Source organism: Acomys minous (genome assembly GCF_964271855.1).
Source record: "Acomys minous genome assembly, chromosome: 13".
NCBI classification, from domain to species: Eukaryota; Metazoa; Chordata; class Mammalia; order Rodentia; family Muridae; genus Acomys; species Acomys minous.
The window spans coordinates 5,284,219-5,302,570 of record NC_140495.1 but is presented as its reverse complement, the minus strand read 5'-3'; the positions used below and the strand labels follow the sequence as shown (position 1 = coordinate 5,302,570).

The window sequence follows — 18,352 nt, the reverse complement described above, 5'->3', positions numbered from 1 at the left end:
TCAGCTGATCTGACAACAGATACTTTGGTTTAACACAGCACACGGAATAAAATCTAACTTGATATAAGAGGTGCAGTTGCCCTGCCCATTCGGTTTCAGGACACAGCAGTGTAGGTGCTGAGCCCACCAGTTTAAATGTTAATGCTTGAAGGGCACTTGTTGGTGGGCCTACAGCTTCTAGTGTTCTAGAACGCCCATCATGGCGGCCAAAGCCGCAGCTCAGCACTTAGGCGTTTGTGCTGCCCTTGCCGAGGACCCAGGTTCAGCTTCCAGCACCCACATTGTGGCCCACAATCACCCCCTGTAACTGCAGTTTCAGGGGACCCGACGCCCTCTTCTGGACTCTACAGGCACCTGCATGCACAAGTGCACACACACACACACACACACACACACACACACACACACACAAGCAAGCATACATACATGTAAATAAAATGTCAGTCAGTGAAGGAAAAAGAAAAATTACTGCACACAGGTCCAGCATAGCTCCAAAGTCTCCTGACATGTTACAGTGAATTCTTGGTGAAATTATGACCCCAGGAAATAGGCCCGTGAAGCCAGAACTTATTACAAGTAAACATTCATAGGAATGTAGTCTTCTTTAATAGTAATGGCCACCCTGGGCGTGCCAGGGGAAATGCTGGGCGGTTTACTGCTGATATGAGTGTTAAACATCTACCTTACATGGGGCTTGACTGTCGCAAATAAATAGTATCTTAGGTGATGACATCGAAGGCCAGGCTTAATGCTAGAACAGACCCTTACAGCAGCCAGTCACAGAAAGGCAGTTAGGGGGGTGGGACTTCCGCCTTCTGCTGCAGAATCCTGGTGGTTACTGCTTTTGGTAAAGAGACATAGTAAGCTTGGCCAGGCCTTTCAACGTTTGCTTTCATTCACACCCTCAGTAATGCAGTCTCTGCTGTAGCGGAGGTTGGGGCGGGGCAGGGGGAGATCCCACTCTTACATTGAGTTTATAATATTGATCTTAATTTCCTCTTCCTTTAGCCACCCGCTAAATACCTCCTTCCAGAGGTGACGGTGCTCGACTATGGAAAGAAATGTGTGGTCATTGATCTAGATGAAACCCTGGTGCACAGTTCATTTAAGGTAAATTCCGCATCGCTCGGGTACCGTTAGACCTTACCCCTTTAACCCAGGTGGGCATGAGGACATGGGCTGTGATGGTTGCTTATTAACACTTTGGTTTGAGGAAGAAATCGCTGGGCTGTCGGTGTCTCTGAGATCTCATCCCTTTCCTCGAGGTCCTGCCTTCCCCACTCTGAGCCCTTGTAGAAATGCTTTTTAGGGGGCGGTACAGCCAGTCAGTGCCCCCAAGGATGTGACTGGAATGCTGTGCTTTTATTGGGGTGGGGTGGGCAATAGTGAGAACTGTCATGCATCCCTGCTGTCCTGGGGTGTTCCCAGGTCAGTTTTTGAACAGTCTCTCAGAGTTAAGCCTATGAATGGGCGGGGCCGTTCATCCGATGATCATTTTCACGCTGGGGGTTTCTGGTACCGTCACAGCTCAGTGCCTGTCTTCACAGCCCCTCTCAGTGGGTGCTGAGCTGCAGCTAAACTAAGTCAAAGTGAATGTCGGAGGCTTTCTGGTCACTTTCCCTGCTCCTTCTCACTGCAAGAAACAGCTAGAGCAACAGGGAGGACCTCCACACCAGGACAGCAAGGCTGCATTCTTAAGATGATGAGTTCATTTACTCCTCAAAGTAGTTGGTGTTTGCAAGAGGCAAATGCTGACACATTTGGGATAAGTGGTTGGTGTCTTGCAGACACGTGGTAGGTGTTTGTAAGAGCCTGGTCACATCTGGGGGGGGACTACCCTTGTCATTGAAACCCTGGCCAGTGTCACTACATTCTTTCCTCATCATCACCACCACCCCCACCACCCCCCAACCTTGCACACCTCTTGCTTTACAGAGTGATGTGGCTGGCTCCACCCACAGCGGTGTCCCACCTGAGCCCTTATCATTCCTGGCTAGATTTTACCTTCCTGCAGGAAACCCCCCTTCCCCTTGGGACACCTCTTGCTTCACAGAGAGATGTGACTGGCTCCACCAATGGCCAGAGTCCACTGAGCCCTTGTCATTCCTGGCTAGATTTACCTTCCTAAAGGAAAAACAATCCTAGACTGTACCTTCCTCCCTGAAGGGACAGGACAAGGCCAGGAGGCTATCTCAGAAGGCTTTGGAAAGTGGATAACCCAGCAGTGAGAAGGGAATCTCACTCTAGCTGTTGGGGCTTGTGGAACCACCTCATCACCCAGCATTCCAAGGGCTGAGCTCTTTCAGGATTGGTCCTGCGTCCAAAGTGGCATTCAAATGGCATTGCAACATTTCCTCTTCTGTGAAGCAAGCAGCTGGGAGCTTAAAGCCCTTCAGAGCAGGGGTCAGTTGCTGTCGGCATAGAGTGCATCCTCCCAAGCAGCTCGGGGCAAACTGCCGAAGATTACCAAGAATTCCCAGCTCCGAGGCAGGGCCTTGGCAGCCCCAGTGTCTCTGGGGCCTGCTCAGAGGGCATGGTGGTCACAAGCTGTAAACAAAATTTCCTCATTTCTCCCCTGGCCTGACTACTTTTTAAAATGGTTTTTCCCTTTGTTTTGTTCCTCTCTTTCTGTGTCGAGTATGGGTGCATGTGTGCCACGGTGTCTATGCAAGGTCAGAGAACAACTGTTAGGATTGGTCCCTCCTTGCTCTGTGGGTTCCAGGGATCGAAAGTTCATCCTCGGGTCTACACAGCACTGAGCTATGTCTCCTCGCTGAGCCATCTGAAGGGCCAGGCTACCTTTGCAAATTGATTATTCCTCATGATTTTTAATGTTCTGGGCATTTCAAGGTCTTTTGGGAATGTGAATGCTATGAACCTTTCTCCTGTGTGACACACGAGTTCGTGGGCTCATGCGAAAGGCCCTGCTCCAGCCTGGCCTCCGTCACCCCAGCGCATGAGAGCTCACGAATGACACTTGGAAGCCGGGACTGGTTTTCCTCTCTTGCGTCCCCCTGCGGAGTGTGGTTTCATAATCCAGACGTCTTGTGACAATTTCTTCTCCAGTTATTCTCTCTGCTTTTCATAGCTCCATATTTCAGTGGTAAAATTATGAAATTTCGAGTTGCCTTCCTGTGCTGGGAACAAATAAACTATGGATCTTAAGCAGCGCTCCCACATCTGAGGGCTTGGTCATGGGGTCATGGTCTAGCACATTCCACATTTCTCAGTTCATGTGTCAGGAAGATGGTGTGGTACACTGGTGGCCTAAGCGGTGGACCTAGTTGACAGTCTGACCAGAGGTGCTGCACGCCTTCTCCACCTGGTGGCCTCTCGCTTCCTCTGAGTATCTCTTGCCCCTAGGGTCTGAAGACTGGGACCTCTGTTAATCTTTCTAACTTGTGGGATTCCATTTAGAACTGCCTGCGAGCCAGGCATTGAGTTATGGTGACTGTTGGAGTTGTACTTTTATTTTTTCACATGTGTTTAATGCCACCCGAGCGTTACGTTAGATGCCTGTGGAGTTGTGGGAAAGCTGAGTTTTGTGTTTCCTAGAACAGGGCAGTGGAAAGGGCTGGCTGTCCTCCAGTCCCAGAGCAGGAAACCACCAGGCCAGGCCACCAAGCAAGGCCTGAGGCCACTGATGGAGCCACTGGGACCATCAGACCTACCACCATAGCAGTTGAAGAAAGCACATGCTCAAGTCCAGAGGGGAAAGTCTGCCCAGGATCCTGGCCTGCTGCGGCTGGCTTTACGCCTGCTGTGGGTCCCTGCTCAGCATCCGTTGCCAAGCTGCCCACACTGTGAGTCCAAGGACAAATTACTTTTCCAGTGGCAGTGACAACTGGCCGGCAGGCTTTCGTCTCTGCCCCCTGGTGGCCATCAATGGCTCCCCTCCTTCTGTCTGGATTCCAGGGCAAGAGCCAGAGTCCCTGAGGACACCCATACCCCTGCCAGGCTGTGCCACCCTCTGTGGTTGAGGCAGGCAGGTGGACCAAGAGACTGGACCGGCTGCTGAGACGCCAGGACACTCAAAACAGAGAGAAATGCGCCTTCCTGCTTGTTTATTTCAAAGCATGCACCAGCGCTCCTCCTGAACTGTTTCCCCCCAATTATCAAAACATTGGTCCAGGCAAGCCTTTTCCTTGCTAAAAATGGCCTGTTTTCTCTTTTCCTTTCATATGCAGTAACCACGGTTTCTTTTCTCTCTAGCCCATTAGTAATGCCGATTTCATTGTTCCCGTTGAAATCGATGGAACTGTACATCAGGTAAGAGATCAGAGCCAACCCGCAGTCCCGCGAGCGCTCTCCTCTCATCACCACACCCCCTGTGAATGTCACTGCTAAATCCTCATTCCAGTGGTAATTTAATTCCAGCCACAGGAAACAAACTTTGTATATAATAAATACAGTATGCCGGGCATGGAGGCAGAGGCGGGCGGATCTTTCGAGTCTGAAGCCAGCCAGGGCTCCACAGGGAAACCCTGTCTCAACAACCGTAAACAAACAAACAAACACAGGGAGTGACTTTCTGCCTCACACACATATTTGGGGTTTTTTGTTTGTTTGTTTGTTTGTTTGTTTTTGCCAGGTTTATGAGGAGCCTTTTCTGTTCATAAACATGAGGTGTGGTTGTTCTCTGGTTTGATTTAGACTTCCGAGAGTTTCCATACTGCCCCTCAGCCTGGCTAACTTCCTCCTATGGCTGCTTTGGGCTTCTCTCCCAGCATGCAACAGAAAAGTGCCACCAGTCACCCACTTAGCAGTTCTTGGGGGAAAGATGTCCACTTTGATACCAGCTGCTCCAGTTTGATCTTTCTGTCCCCTGTGGCTTTCACCAGTGGCTCTCTAGCAAGCGGTCAACTCCAAAGCAAAGGGGGAGGGTGTGTTAAGATCAGCCGGCTGCTATGCGTGAAGATGTCAGTCAGATGGCATGAACCTTCTTCCGAGTTTGTTTGGTTTTGTCATTTGCAAGCTCTTCTGGAAATGGCTTAATTTATGAATACATTAGAAGCGTAGTAGAAAAACTCGCCGTGGAGGTTAGAGTAGAGGTAACGGTGTCAGATTTTCCTTAGGAGTGATGGGACCATCTCCCCTGTCAAACTCAAAGCCTTAAGGGGGGAGTATCTGGCCTCATGTCCCAGGAAGAGGCATTTCCTGGTTCCTGGGCTACACAGGATGTCATTGATTAATGATGCCGATAAGGCACCTTGACTCTTGAGTGCAATGTTAGGACAATCCAGGTTGTGAAATCAGCTGTTCTAGCTACCTCGTTGTCCTGACGGAGAAACTGAGACTTAAGGAACGGGTTGGCCCAAGATTATACATGAAAAGTATCCAAACAAGAACCAGGGCTCTATTCCTTACACTTGGTCCGCCCCCCTTCCCCACCCCCACCCCCAGCTTTCTGGCCTGTTCTGCAGGAAGCAGGACCTGGGAAAGTGGCGGCTTCATACTTCAAGCTGTTCAAAGCCATGGTAAAGTCAAAACCGCAGGCACCTAGGCATTTAACATTCACAGGCGCATCGGCTGAATTAACTCAACCTCTGACAAGCAGTTAGGACCTCTGCACTGATCACTGTGGCTAGAGTTGGAGAGTTCTTGAGATGAGGCACAGGAGGGCTACCCAGTGATGTGGAGAGAAAGAGTCCTCCACACCACGTGACCACGAGCATGCGCAGAACCATCCCCGCCCCCAGCCCCTTCTCTTTAGCAGTAGACACCCCCAGGGCACCCGGGTAGAGACCAGAACTTCCCGAGGGAAGGAAGGCGCAAAAGCAGGAGGACCAAAGGCCCTGGCGAAGGCCGTGGCCTCGTTCAAGTAATCCAGGATAGGCTGTGCAGGTCCCAAGGGGCCTATTCTTGGTTACTTGCACGGGGACGCGGGCCTGGACGCCGGCATCCGGGCTCAGGACCCTCCTTTCCGCCAAAGGCGTCAACGTCAGAGTTCCCGGTCAGCCTCCAGCCCTTTGCATGTAGCCAGGCTTGCTGCCCAAACAGTCCTCCCTGGGACACAGGACCGGAGGCCACACCTGGTCACTGGCACCAAGATGTGTTGCGAGGAAAGCAGGCTCTGCCCTCAGTGTAGCCCAGCATCCCTGCTCAGCAGCGCATTCCTCTGGCCTCAGCCTCAAAGCCGCAGAGCCGGGCCTTCAGATCCGCTCTTTTCAGCTAGCCGGGCGGTTTCCCACCAAGTCTTCGCCCTACAAAGCACCTTTTTTCTGGCATGCTGCAAAGCAGTCGTTTCCACGTGGGACCTTTGTCACCTGCAGTGTGTTTTCCTTGCGTGTGGTCCAGTCTTGTGTCTGGTCTCCCCTTCTGCAGCCTCCGCCCCCACCCCCCACCCCTGCTGTCTGCCATTAGAAGTCCTGTGTGCTTACTACCACCTACCTAGCCCTTCACCTTCAACTGCTTCCTCCACTTGCAAAGCCTCCCAGTGTTCTCTCACACCTATGATTGGCTGGGCACACAGGCGTTGGCCCAGTACCACCCGTGTTGTCAAACCTCCAGGTCTCCTGTCCTTAGTTTGCTCAGCCTGGAAGGTTAATGTTCTTGCTTAGCATGCGAACTCCTAGTCACCCTCCAAGGTCAAGGCCGGATGTTGCTTTCTGTGTCTCCCTCCTCTGGAAGGAGGGTCGCCTTTAATGTGTACTCCTCGCCCCCCTACAGTGGGTTTTGTCCTGTTCATTAATTTCTGTAAATGTGTGCTCAAGACTGAGTGCTCAGCAACGTACACCTGCAGCCAATTCAGCCTTGTAGCTGCACTGAGCACAGCACTGGGGCCTGGTAATTGTGTTTCTAAAGAGGTGGCTATAAACAGCGAGTGGGTTTATTCAAGTTTGTTTGTTTGTTTTTTTTTAAGATTTATTTATTACGTATATAACATTCTGCCTGCATGTAAGCCTGCGTATCGAAAGAGGGCACCAGATCTCATTATAGATGGTTGTGAGCTACCATGTGATTGCTGGGAATTGAACTCAGGACCTCTGGAAGAGCAGCCAGTGCTCTTAGCCTCTGAGCCATCTCTCCAGCCCCTCAAGTTTTAATTGATTCCTCCCTCTTCCCATTTCTCCTCCCTGGCTTTGCTTTCTCTCTCATCTCTCAGTTCCCTCAGATTAATGTGGCTTCCCGGGGCCGAAGCCTATGTGTTAGGTAAAGCCTTGTAGCCTTGCCTAGCCTGACCAAAAGGATGCACAGAGCCCCACTGCGGGACAGACAGAGAAACCCTGTGCCGCTCTGAAGCGCCTTTGCACTCTCACACAAGCGGTGTGGCCGCCATGGTGTCCAAGTGGAAAGTTTTCAAGCACTTTAACCCCAGGCCTTCTTACCAGGTGTGTGGGGGTGGGGACATTCAGGGCTGAAGGCAGCAGCCAGTCCTAGACCTCCAAAAGGACAGCACCTGGGCTGTGTCCTGTGTCCTCATAGGAGCCGAATCACAGCAAGTGCCAAACCGCACGTGGGATGCGTGCATGGCTTCACCTGAACGTGACACAGCTATGCCCCACTTCCTGGCTCTCAAGATTCCCCAGCCCTTGACTACATGGTCAGCTTCCCCTTGTCTTCGTGAGGGTTGTCTGTGACACATGGAACCTGGTCTGAGCTCAGCAGATCAAGCATAGGCCTGGCAAGTAGGAGGAGGGCCCCCTTGGCATCTCCTTCGAGGCCCAGGCTGTCTCTGGCTGTTGTGACTGACAGCTGCTGTCTCCTACCATTGCAGGTGTACGTGCTAAAGCGGCCGCACGTGGACGAGTTCCTCCAGAGGATGGGGCAGCTCTTTGAGTGTGTCCTCTTCACTGCCAGCTTGGCCAAGGTGCGTCCTGCTCCCTGCTGCAGACTCCCAGCCGTCATCCCAACCCCTCCGCCCTCCACCACCACCACCCCCCAAGCTGCCAAGAACCCTTTGTTAAGGTGGAGGAAGCTATTTTTATGGTGACAGGTTCCCACCCCAGATGGGATGGATGCAGGCCATGCGCACACTGCCAGGCTGAAAGGCTTCTGGTTACCATGGTGACAGGGAGCATTTGGAACAAATGCTCCATGAAGTTGCTGTACGCAGCCACCTGAAACCAGTTACCCACAGGCGAAATCACAAGACCTGTCTGTTTGTTGTGACTGTAGGAAGATGGCTGCATAACACGGACAAGGGCATGGTAGAGCTTCCATCACCACCGACTGGCACCCAGATGCTAAAGGTCTCTGTGCCCTTGGGTTTAGTGGTGACAGGTTACAGGGAGGAAAAAGTAAGAGGCCGGTGTCAGGTGTCACTGGCAGGCATGGACTGGCGGAAGTTCTGACTGGCTTAAGGGGCCGTGTGATTTCTGTAAGTCTCTTTACTTCTGGCGCCTTGGTTTTCACTTGTGTAACTAGGGATACCTCCATCTGCCAGATGGAGTAGATTAAATGAAGTGGCCCATTTGAGTGGCTCAGCACAGCCCCCGACTCTTAGTGGGCAGATGTTCATTGCGCCTTCACTGTCTGCTGTGCACACTTCTGGACGGTGCTAGAGGGTAAACACTCCTGATGTTCAGTGTGTAGTGTCATCAGCACTGGTACCACCCAGACAGTGTTCATAGGTGCCCTGCTGTGTGGAAGGCAAAGCAAGCCGTAGCTTATCCTCCGGGGCCATTGCTCTGTCCGTCTGCCCACCGTGACTCTCACAGAGTGATGCCATCCACGTGGTAGCACCACCAGCGTGTCCGTGGGCACCTCTGAGTGGCCCCGAGTATGAGTTCTGTGGTGTGCAGCCTCACCCCCTATCTATGCAGAACTCGGGAGCCACCAGCAGCTTCCTCCTCCGGGGCTTGCCTGGGAAGGCACCCGCGTTCCTCTACATGGTAGACCTATGGACTTCAAGTCCTCAACACTGCTCTGCCAGCTGGGGCATTCCTTGCTGGGCCTGTTCTCTCTGCTGACCAAGGCAAGAGCCGCCTACGTAGCAGTCCTCTTGCCTGCTCAGCTGGCCTCAGTGGGGGCTGCTAAGGAGAGATAAACGGAGCATGGCCTCGAGGAAAACACAGTCTGCCCCAGTGGTGCCAAGACTAATTGCGTGTGCAGCTTCAATGGTGCTTGTGACGCTGCTCTGGGACACTAAGGAACCTGAAGTAATAACCAGCCCAATAGTAGACAGCAGGATTACACCAGAGCGCTGGACCGAGGCTTGGTTTTTTTGTTTTTTTTTTTTACCTTGACAAGACTGAAAACACTCTTCCTTGCCAGTGTCCCCAATGTTTGCCTAAACATCCGTGTTCTGGAGGCTCTTCCTGGGCTGTTCCCACCTGCCACGCCATCTGTTTCTCTAGCCCTATCTCAGCGTTACTCTTGCCCTGCAGAGGCAGGCCTAGTTCTCAGCGCGGCCTCAAAGCCTTTTCAACCGCAATGGCTCTGGAGGATGAGCTCAGCACTCAGCCAGCAGCTTGTGTACACTGGGCCTCCCTGCCTCCTGGTCGGGCCTGCAGGGACAGCCCACGGACTCCCAGACTCCCGTGGTATGTGCTGCTTTGTCATACACCCATTCATTCCTGATGGTAAGACTCCCAGGGGAAGAGACGAGCCCCTGCCTCGGGTGCCTGTGGTCTTCACCCTGATCTTGCAGGCCCGGGAACCCCGGACACTTCCTTAAAAGATGAATTGCCAGGACTGCAGAGATGACCCGGCACTGGCTGCTCTTGCAGAGGACCCAGGGTCAGTTCCCCTGCACCCACATGGCAGCTCACAACTGTCTATAACTCCAGTTCCAGGGGGTCCAGTGGCCTCTCCTGGCCTCTGTAGACACTGCACACACATGATACATACATACATACATACACACACATATATATATATATATTGCACACATATGAGATATACATATATATAAAGCAAAACACTCATACACATAAATAAAAACAAATCAATCATTTAAAAGTATAAAAATAAAATATGTAAAATGAGTATAGTAAATAAATAAAATAATAAAAATAAGTAAAATTATAAAAATAAAAGGATGATTGCCTCCACTGGTGGTAACAAAGAGGAGAAGATGAGCCATCTGTTTCCATCCAGGTCAACCCTTCATAGACCGCTTTCGTGCCCCTTAGCCAGCTTCACTCAAATAGTGCACTAAGCTGCTGGGTCACTAGGAGATGCAGCTGTTCCTGGCTCTGCCTCCCTCAGGATGTCCTTAGAGTGGAAAGGACTTTCCCACGGACCCAGCTGCAGTGCAGCCTACTGTGACCTTCATGACTCAGCCTCAGGTGTTCTCTCCCCTCATGATGGGGTTGCCAACCCTGAGCATTCCTGGCTGTGAGCCTCACGTTAGCCTTGTTGCTGAGTCCAAGCCTCAAGTGAAGCTTGCAGAACAAGGCAGTGATTGGCTGTGCTGTATGCTGTCTGCTTTCTCCTCAGCCAGCAGGTGAACACTGGGGAGTTTGGAGCGGGCCAGCGATGGGGCGCTGGCTGTACTCCAGTGGCCTGTCTGACAGCTGCGAGATCAATGAGCTGGGAGGGGAGGCTCAGCAGGAAACAGGAGCCTCCCAAGCTGGGAGGCCTGGTCCAGGAAGACGCTAGAACTAAAGAAATAAATGTGGGAGTCAGGATGTTTTTGAAATGAAACAGGCAGGAACTTCTGATGGATTCAGTGGGAGAGAACTAACAATGGAGTGCTCCCTAACGTACACGGAGAAGAAAACACCACAGTCCTAAAGCACTTCCACTCACTGCCGCGCCTTTCTAAAATGTGGTCCAGGAGGTTGGTGAGATGGCTCAGTCGCTCAAGGCATCTCCCATGCAAGCCTGGCAGTCTGAGGTCCAACCCCTGGGAGCCCACATAAAGGTGGGGGAGGCGGGGGCCGAAAACAGTTCCGTAAAGTTCTCCTCTGACCAGTGCACATCATGGCGCACGTGTACATACACAATAACGATGATTTTTAAGGTTAAAAAAAAAAAAAGGAAAGCAAATCCGGGTAACATGTCACCCAAGCATCACCAGCACCCACGCAGAGAGCCAGGTGTGGCAGCCTGCACCCCTGTAGATCCAGCATGAGAGAGACAGCAACCAGGGGTCCCTGGCGCTTGCTGGCCAGCCAGCCCTGCTGAATGCTGAGCTGCAAGGGCAGGGAGAGACTCTGTCTCAAAATACAAGGTGGAGAAAGACATCTGACGGTGACCTGACCTCCACACATGTGTCCCTGGAGAACAAGGAGGGATCCTAGGCAGGTCCTTACAGGCCCACAGTTGTGTAGCTTTGCAACTCTCCACCTTTCTGAGTCGCTCAGAAGAGCGTGTCTTCTTCCTTCCTTCTCTTGTGCTTTCCCTAACACTTGAGCCTGCCTGCCTTTTCTCTGAAGCTCCCCCCGACATGAAGACATGTGGCTTTTCTTTTTTTTTTTTTTTTTTTTTTTTGGCCTTCTTTTCTCCAGTCTCCTGGGAAGCTACCAGAATTTATAGCTTGCTGGACCTGGGGTTTTTCTTTCAAATCTAATGAAATGCACCAAAACAAAAAAGTATAAGCCTGATGTGGCACTCATGTTTGTAGTCATAGCACGCAGGAGACCACAGCACCGGCACCAACGGGCTCCATCCTGGACTGCTACATGAGACCGTATCCTAAGCACCACCACCACCCCCCCCCCCCAGAAAAGAAATGTGTGTCTTGGTGTCAGAGGTCACAGTTTCTGGCTCCTCCAGTTGCCTAGCCTTCACGGAGACATTGTCTTCCCAGTATGCAGACCCTGTAGCTGACCTCCTGGACCGATGGGGTGTGTTCCGGGCCCGACTCTTCAGAGAATCCTGTGTTTTCCACCGTGGGAACTACGTGAAGGACCTGAGTCGCCTGGGACGGGAGCTGAGCAAAGTGATCATTGTGGACAATTCTCCTGCCTCCTACATCTTCCATCCTGAGAACGCAGTAAGTAGTCCCGGGGAGTGAGCTGGAAGCTCTGACTGAACTCCGGCCTGGCTGGCACCACCACTTCTGAAACAACTGCTTGAGGGGGCTCTGGGTTGTTTTTTGCCCTTTCAGGGTTTTTTGTTGTTGTTGTTGTTGTTGTTTTATTTTGGGGGGGTGTTTTTGTTTTGGAGTTCTTTTGGGGGGTTGTTTGGGTTTTTTTTGTTTTGAGACAGGGTTTCTCTGTGTAGTCTTGGCTGTCCTGGACTCGCTTCATAGACCCTGCTGGCGCCACCAGCAGGCCTGGCCTTTTTTTTTTTTTTTTTTCTACTGGCTCTTAACTCAGCTACTTAGTAATGTGATGACATTGGTGAGAGGACAGGGACGGTGCTCTCCTGGGATTGGTGGAGGACTCAGTGTGTGATGGGTGAACAGTGCTGGGACCTGGCAGAATGCTCGGTGCAGTGCCTCTCCTTAGCATTTGGATAGTGTTATGGAGTGGGCTCTTTCTGGCCTTAACCTCATGGAGCTGGTGCTGCCCAGGGCTGAATGACCTCTCAGGCTCAGGGGTAACCCTTCAACAGAAGGGGCTCAGGGGTAACCCCTCAACAGAAGTATACCCTCTATAGCACTTCAGAAATGCCTTCCCATCAGACTGTCGCCTCTGCCACCTCAGAGTGCTGTTGTGGAGGACCACACAGGAAGCCTCCCCTCGTACAGCTCCATGGAGCATAGCCACCCACGGCACCTGCTAACCAGGACAGCATGGCTCACAGAGCAGGAGGGTGGTGACCTCTGCTACTTGCCGGGGACTTCCAGGAAGAAGAGATCAGCCAGGCCCACTGGTGACTGCTGCAAGGTCACCTCACCAAGCCCTAGGTCCAGATCATTCTCTGGGAAAGACACGTGTTTCTCAGGCTCATCCCAAGCCTGCAATGCAAACGTCCCCCTTTAAAGTCTAGAATCCTATAGCTCCCCTTAAAATAAGGAGAGGAGGGACTATATTCAGTTAAAAGGTAAGAATAGCCTAACTGCATTAAAGCTAAATATGTCTACATTGTCAGGTGTGGTGGTGCACGCCTTTAAGGCCAGCAAGTGATCTCCATGAGTTCAAGGCCAGCCTGGGCTACACAGTGAGACCCTTGAAATAAGTAAATAGGTTCATGTTAACAAGTCAATGGAATCCCACCTGATGGACCTGGCAGTTGTCTCTACTAGATACAGCATATGTTCACCACAGTTGTAGCCCCCTTCCTACACACCTCACAACCATTTCTTCTGTTGCCTGCTGTGCACACTGTGTTCGTATGGTCCTGCCACCTTGACATGTTTTCTTGCACTTGAATTGTTTAAGTCAGGATCTGGAAAAGTCCATGCATTACTTCAATTAACATATGTTTTTCTTTGATCTTGCCATTTTTTTCTTCTCTATCATTTATTTGTTGAAAGTTTTGCTTTGGTTTTGGTTGTAGCCTTGACAGTCCTGGATTCACTTTGTAGACCAGGCTGGCCTCGAACTCACAGTGATCCGCCTGCCTCTGCCTCCCGAGTACTGGGATTAAAGGCGTGCGCCGCCGCCGCCGCCACCGCCACCATCAGCTTATTTGTTGAGATGAGAATTTTCTACATTCTAGATTTGTCTAGTTGTTATAGTGGTTGATGTTTTTCCAGCCACACTTCCTCCTTCAGGCAATCAGCTAGACTTCCTCTCTACTATTTGATTAGACTCAGGCTTCTTAAATTTTTCTTTGTTGTGGTTTTTATTTTTAATTACCTGTTAGGGTATATAAAAGAGAATCCGCACATGGGTGCAGTACTTGAGGAGGCCAGAAGAGGGCAATGGATCCCCTGGGGCTGGAGTCATCTAATGTAGGTGCTGGGAACCAAACTTGGGTCCTTTGGAAGCACAAAATGTCTTGACGGTTGAGCTGTCTCTCCAGACCCTTCTTTTTTCTTTTCTAACAAGAATATGTCATAGGTGGGGCTGTTGATCTGGTTCAATTGATAGAGCATTACCCGACATGAGTGAGGCCTACCTTTTGGTTTCCTTGCATTTCTTTTTGCCTCTCTTCTTTGGACTCCTGGGTGCTCGCCACTGCTACCCCTCCTTCCTCTACCTAAAGCTAAAGGGAACCCTCTCTTTGCCCTAGCTTCTGAATGCCCCGAAATTCAACATTTCCACGTTTGCCTGGTTGCTGCTTCCTTCTACACACAGCTTAAAGCAGTGGCCTCAAGTAGAGGCCTGGTGTGCCTGTGGTTGGCAGGCAACCTCTGAGCGACGTCCAGGGTTCTGACAGACAGTGCGTCAATCCATTGCAGTAAAAAGAGCTTTGGAAAAGGGTGGAGAGTGGCTGGTTTTTTGCTTTGTTTTGTTTTTGTTTTTGTTTGTTTGTGCAGCGGGAGAGCTAACGGGGGCAAATGTGCACACACTGGGGACCCTCTGCCTCACTGAGGGTCAGCCTGCTTCAGCGTTAGCACTAACTGTGGACTAACTGTGATTGCAAGCCAAAGGATAGTGGGGTTACCAGTGTCACCTCGCACTCCGTCCTGCTGCCTCCTCACGCGCTGTCTTTCAGGTGCCTGTGCAGTCCTGGTTCGATGACATGACGGACACAGAGCTGCTGGACCTCATCCCCTTCTTCGAGGGCCTGAGCCGGGAGGACGACGTGTACAACATGCTGCATAGACTCTGCAGTAGGTAGCCCTGGCTCGGCCCATCCCTCCTGTGCACTCTAGAAGCCCCAGCTCAGGGGACCCCGCCTGGCCTCAGCTCCCTCAGTGGAGCCTGAGAAGACTCCGTGCTCTGGGCCACAGGGTGAATGTCGCCATGCCTACCTGTTTTCTTTTTTAAAGACCAGAAACAACTATTTTAAAGGAAAAAAAAAAACTCTTTTAATAGATTTCATAAAGGGACTTGCATTTTACCAGATTCGATTTTCTTAAAACATACCAAAAAGAAAAAGAAAAAAAAAACCTTGATATCTTTCACCTGACTTCCTTTCACCTGACCTCTCCTTCCGTGCAGACAACCTGTCCCCTTTTTGTCCCAGTTTGGAGCAGCTGGCCCAACTCAGAATCTCTTTCCTACAGGATGAAGTGCCTTTTTGAACGTTGTTTTAAGCTGAAAGTTAATTTTTGTATACAGCCTATTTCCAAACATCTTTTAGTCTTTTACTGTCTTAAATACTCTAAGAAGACAAACGGGGCAATTTTATAGAACCTGGTAGCCTGTGTGTGGTGGGGTGAGGGTGTGGCCAGAGAGAACCTGGGTCACAGGAGCCTGCCTCCGACCAGGTACGACTGTCAGCCTGTGCGATGAGCAGGGGCTGGCTTCCTCTGACAGGCGTTTCCCCCCACGACTGTGACTGTCCCACTCATTTCTTACCAGCCTGGAATGTACCTGCCAAGGGCGCGATGCTTTAGTGAGACAGCCAACTCCTTTTATTGCGATTTCTGATGTTGATAAAAATGTGTCTTGAGGTTGCATTTTTACCCTTGAAAAGTGACATTATGTCATCATGTCTGCTTTCCCACAACTGTCACACGTCTTCTGTCCCTTGTTCTGTTGTTATTGGTTGAGGGGAATAGTTACAGAAAACCCTAAAACCCCGGGATCCTTTAAGTCTTTCCTTTTAAAAGCTGGGTACACGTGGGGCTGCTTGGGACTTTGCTGCTACTGCGCTGCCACCAAATGGAACTGACCAGCGGCTGTTACACTGTTCTTGCCACTGTGCCTATGCTCCAAATACGCTCACGGCTAAGCTGCAGGCTCAGCCAGGGTCAGAAGCAGGTGTCCTGCCCTGTCAAGCGCGACACGACAGGCTCCCTTCCTTGGCCCTGGCCACCAAGAGTGCTCAAGGGCACAAAGGTTTTCAAACCCTGAAGGGCCATGCACCGCTCAGGTGTGGCATTCGCTCTACACGGCAGTCAACATCAGGGCCTAAGCTGGAGCTTGCCAATCTCGCTGGAGAACCTGTGGCCTCAGCCAGCCGCCACGCTTATGTGGCTCGAATCCATCTCTCAGCCTCTTTGAGCCAAGGGTTGGAGAAGCCTGTCTGGAAGGGACACTCATCACTCCAAACCAGGGAGAAGGGCTTTCCCCTGGAGCCCGGGGGTTGGGGGTGGGGTGGGGAGTGGGGGGAATGTCTCTTCCCAGGCGTTCCCAGTCTGATGTTTAACAGTGCTGTGTTACATCGTTCTTCTGAAGAAGGAAAAGAGCCCTTTTGTGTTGGCACCGTTGCCTTAGTCCTCTGTGGGTTGGGCCTCAGCCAGAGTTCTGCTGGGAGTTGCTGGCACTAACAAGACTCAAAATCAGGGGTCAAAAAAAAATTTTTTTTTCCTTTGATTCACAAAATAATGAAGCCAGATACTAGGCCTGTCTTCCCACAGTGCTTGGTCTGGAGAACCACTGTGCATTCAAAATAAAAATGTATAGGGGTCATCAGGTCTCCTCAGTGTAGATTCTGAACCCAGTAATTCCTGTGCCAATTAAAATAGAACCTGCCCCTTTTCTAAGCGTTACCACAGGTCACAGCCGTTACGCGGCAGATCCACACACGCCATAAACCCTCGTGGAAAACCAGTCATTTACCGATCCCGCTGCCTTAAGTGTGTTGGGTGTTTCGGTGTCTGCTGTGTGTTGCTTCCCACGCAGAACGAGGCCTGGGTGGGACCCCAGATCTTCACCTATGCCTCTATGTGTGTTGGTGTCACAGGGCCTTATTTGGAAAAGGGCGCAGAATGGACTGAAATTGCAGGCTATTTCAGGGGAAGCAAGCCTAGACATGGTACTCTACTTCAGGCAGGTTCGGGGCCGACCCTTGGCCTTAAAGTTCTGGAGCTGGAGCTGCGCGTGCACTCCAGCAGAGCTTCTGAGTGGGGAGCCTCTTCTTGCTACCCCAAACATGGAAGTCTTGGGTGGGCGGCAGAGCCTCTGAGGGTTCTGAAATCTGCACCTTATTTGACCAAGCTCCAAAATGCCAATTTTTCTTTCTTTAAAAAAAAAAATCCTCCTTATGTACATAATTGAAAAAAAATCTATATTTTTAATCAGTTACATGTAAATGAAGCAATAGAATTCTAACAAGGCCAAGAAAGGAGATGAATGTGTGAGGTTTATTTTCTTAAGGTAAATACGGGTATTGCTTGTAATTGTTAGTTTATTAAAATGTGGGCTTGAAGACTTATCAGCCACTTCTCTGTGCCATATCCTTCCCACATTACCAAAACACTCCATCCCCTTAGGCAGAAGAAATGCCTGATGTCCGAGTTCCCTGGTCTTCTCAGCTCCAGGTTAGGACCGCTCCCCTAGACAAGTGCTTTTGGCGTGAAGGTCTGGGACAGGGTGACTGGGGTTTGTGGACTCCAGCCCACACCTTTTGCTTGACCTCAACTGGGGGCTTCCTGAGCACCTCTGACCCCTGGTGTTAGCGCTCTGTCTTCCATTTGTTCCGGAATCCTCCGTGTTGGTCTGTGGCTCCATGCACTCTAGCTGTTTGTAAACAATGCATTTGCATCCTAGTCACACACCACCTGTTACGGGTGGCAGGGATCCCTCTGACATGGTGCAGTGGGGACATGAGGATGTCCACAGGACACCAGCTTGTCGGTGGTTACAGTATTTGGAGTTGGGGTACAAAAGTGAACCCTGTAAGTGTGTATAGCCTGGCAGTGTTTTACAACCCTGTATCTTAAAAGATGGCTTCCTAATAAAATCCAGAAACACACAGCCCTGTTGGTCAAACACTCGTGACGTTTGTGCCTCTGCTTCTAGTGGTGCTGTGCTGGACAGCTGGCATGCCAGGGGTTGAGAAGAGCAGATGGTCTTCTGTGCCCGCCGGTCCCGGCACAAACTTGCTGGCTGCCTCTGTTCCTACCTTACTGTAAACCCTGTCTGTCCCTGGAGCGGCCTCAGGATGGACGCCCCCCAGGGCGGTAATGCTGGTGCCTGGAGAGTTACAGTTTTCTGCTGGACGTTTGAATGCGACGGTCCAGTGTTGCTTGGGAAACACTACGTGTGTAATGTGCACAGTTCTAGGAGCGAGTATTGTCAGTGATTTCCCTCCTGCCAAAAATAAACTCAGCAAACTGCACTGTCTCGTGGTTGACCTGCTTCTGCGGAGGTTTGGCCCCTCCTCCCGATTCTCCTCGCCCCGCCCCCACCTCCCAGAATACCCTCCTCCTGACACCTTGGTCCCTGATGATGGTCCCACTTCTACAGAATGGGGTTGGGAACAAGGGCTCAGGATTCGTGGCCACAGTCTTTGCCCCCCGGGAAAAAGCTAGAAAACCATCCAACCCAAATTGCTTGTAACTTGAAAAGTGACAGCTAGGCCCTCTGGACCGCTTCCCCCAGATGAGCAGTGCGACTCCATCCACCCATAAGGACTCCAGCCCTACCAGCACCTACCACGTGGGCTTTGTCCCAGGACCAGTCTCCTTGGGATACTAGCAGATACTACACATTCAAGACCACTAGGCCAGGACACA

General features: G+C 51.2%; 1 protein-coding gene across 2 annotated transcripts in view; it reads left to right on the top strand.

The window, feature by feature from the left end:
- The window catches only part of CTDSPL (CTD small phosphatase like), a 113,610-nt gene extending 95,655 nt beyond the window's left edge, over positions 1–17,955 (top strand). For both annotated transcript variants that reach the window (XM_084754933.1, XM_084754932.1), the window contains 5 exons: positions 1,009–1,110; positions 4,213–4,269; positions 7,718–7,810; positions 11,699–11,884; positions 14,440–17,955. In XM_084754933.1, coding sequence (XP_084611059.1) covers positions 1,009–1,110; positions 4,213–4,269; positions 7,718–7,810; positions 11,699–11,884; positions 14,440–14,565 — 564 coding nt within the window. In that variant the 3' untranslated portion in view covers positions 14,566–17,955. The remainder of the gene's footprint in view (positions 1–1,008; positions 1,111–4,212; positions 4,270–7,717; positions 7,811–11,698; positions 11,885–14,439) is intronic.
- Positions 17,956–18,352: the final 397 nt, after the last annotated feature.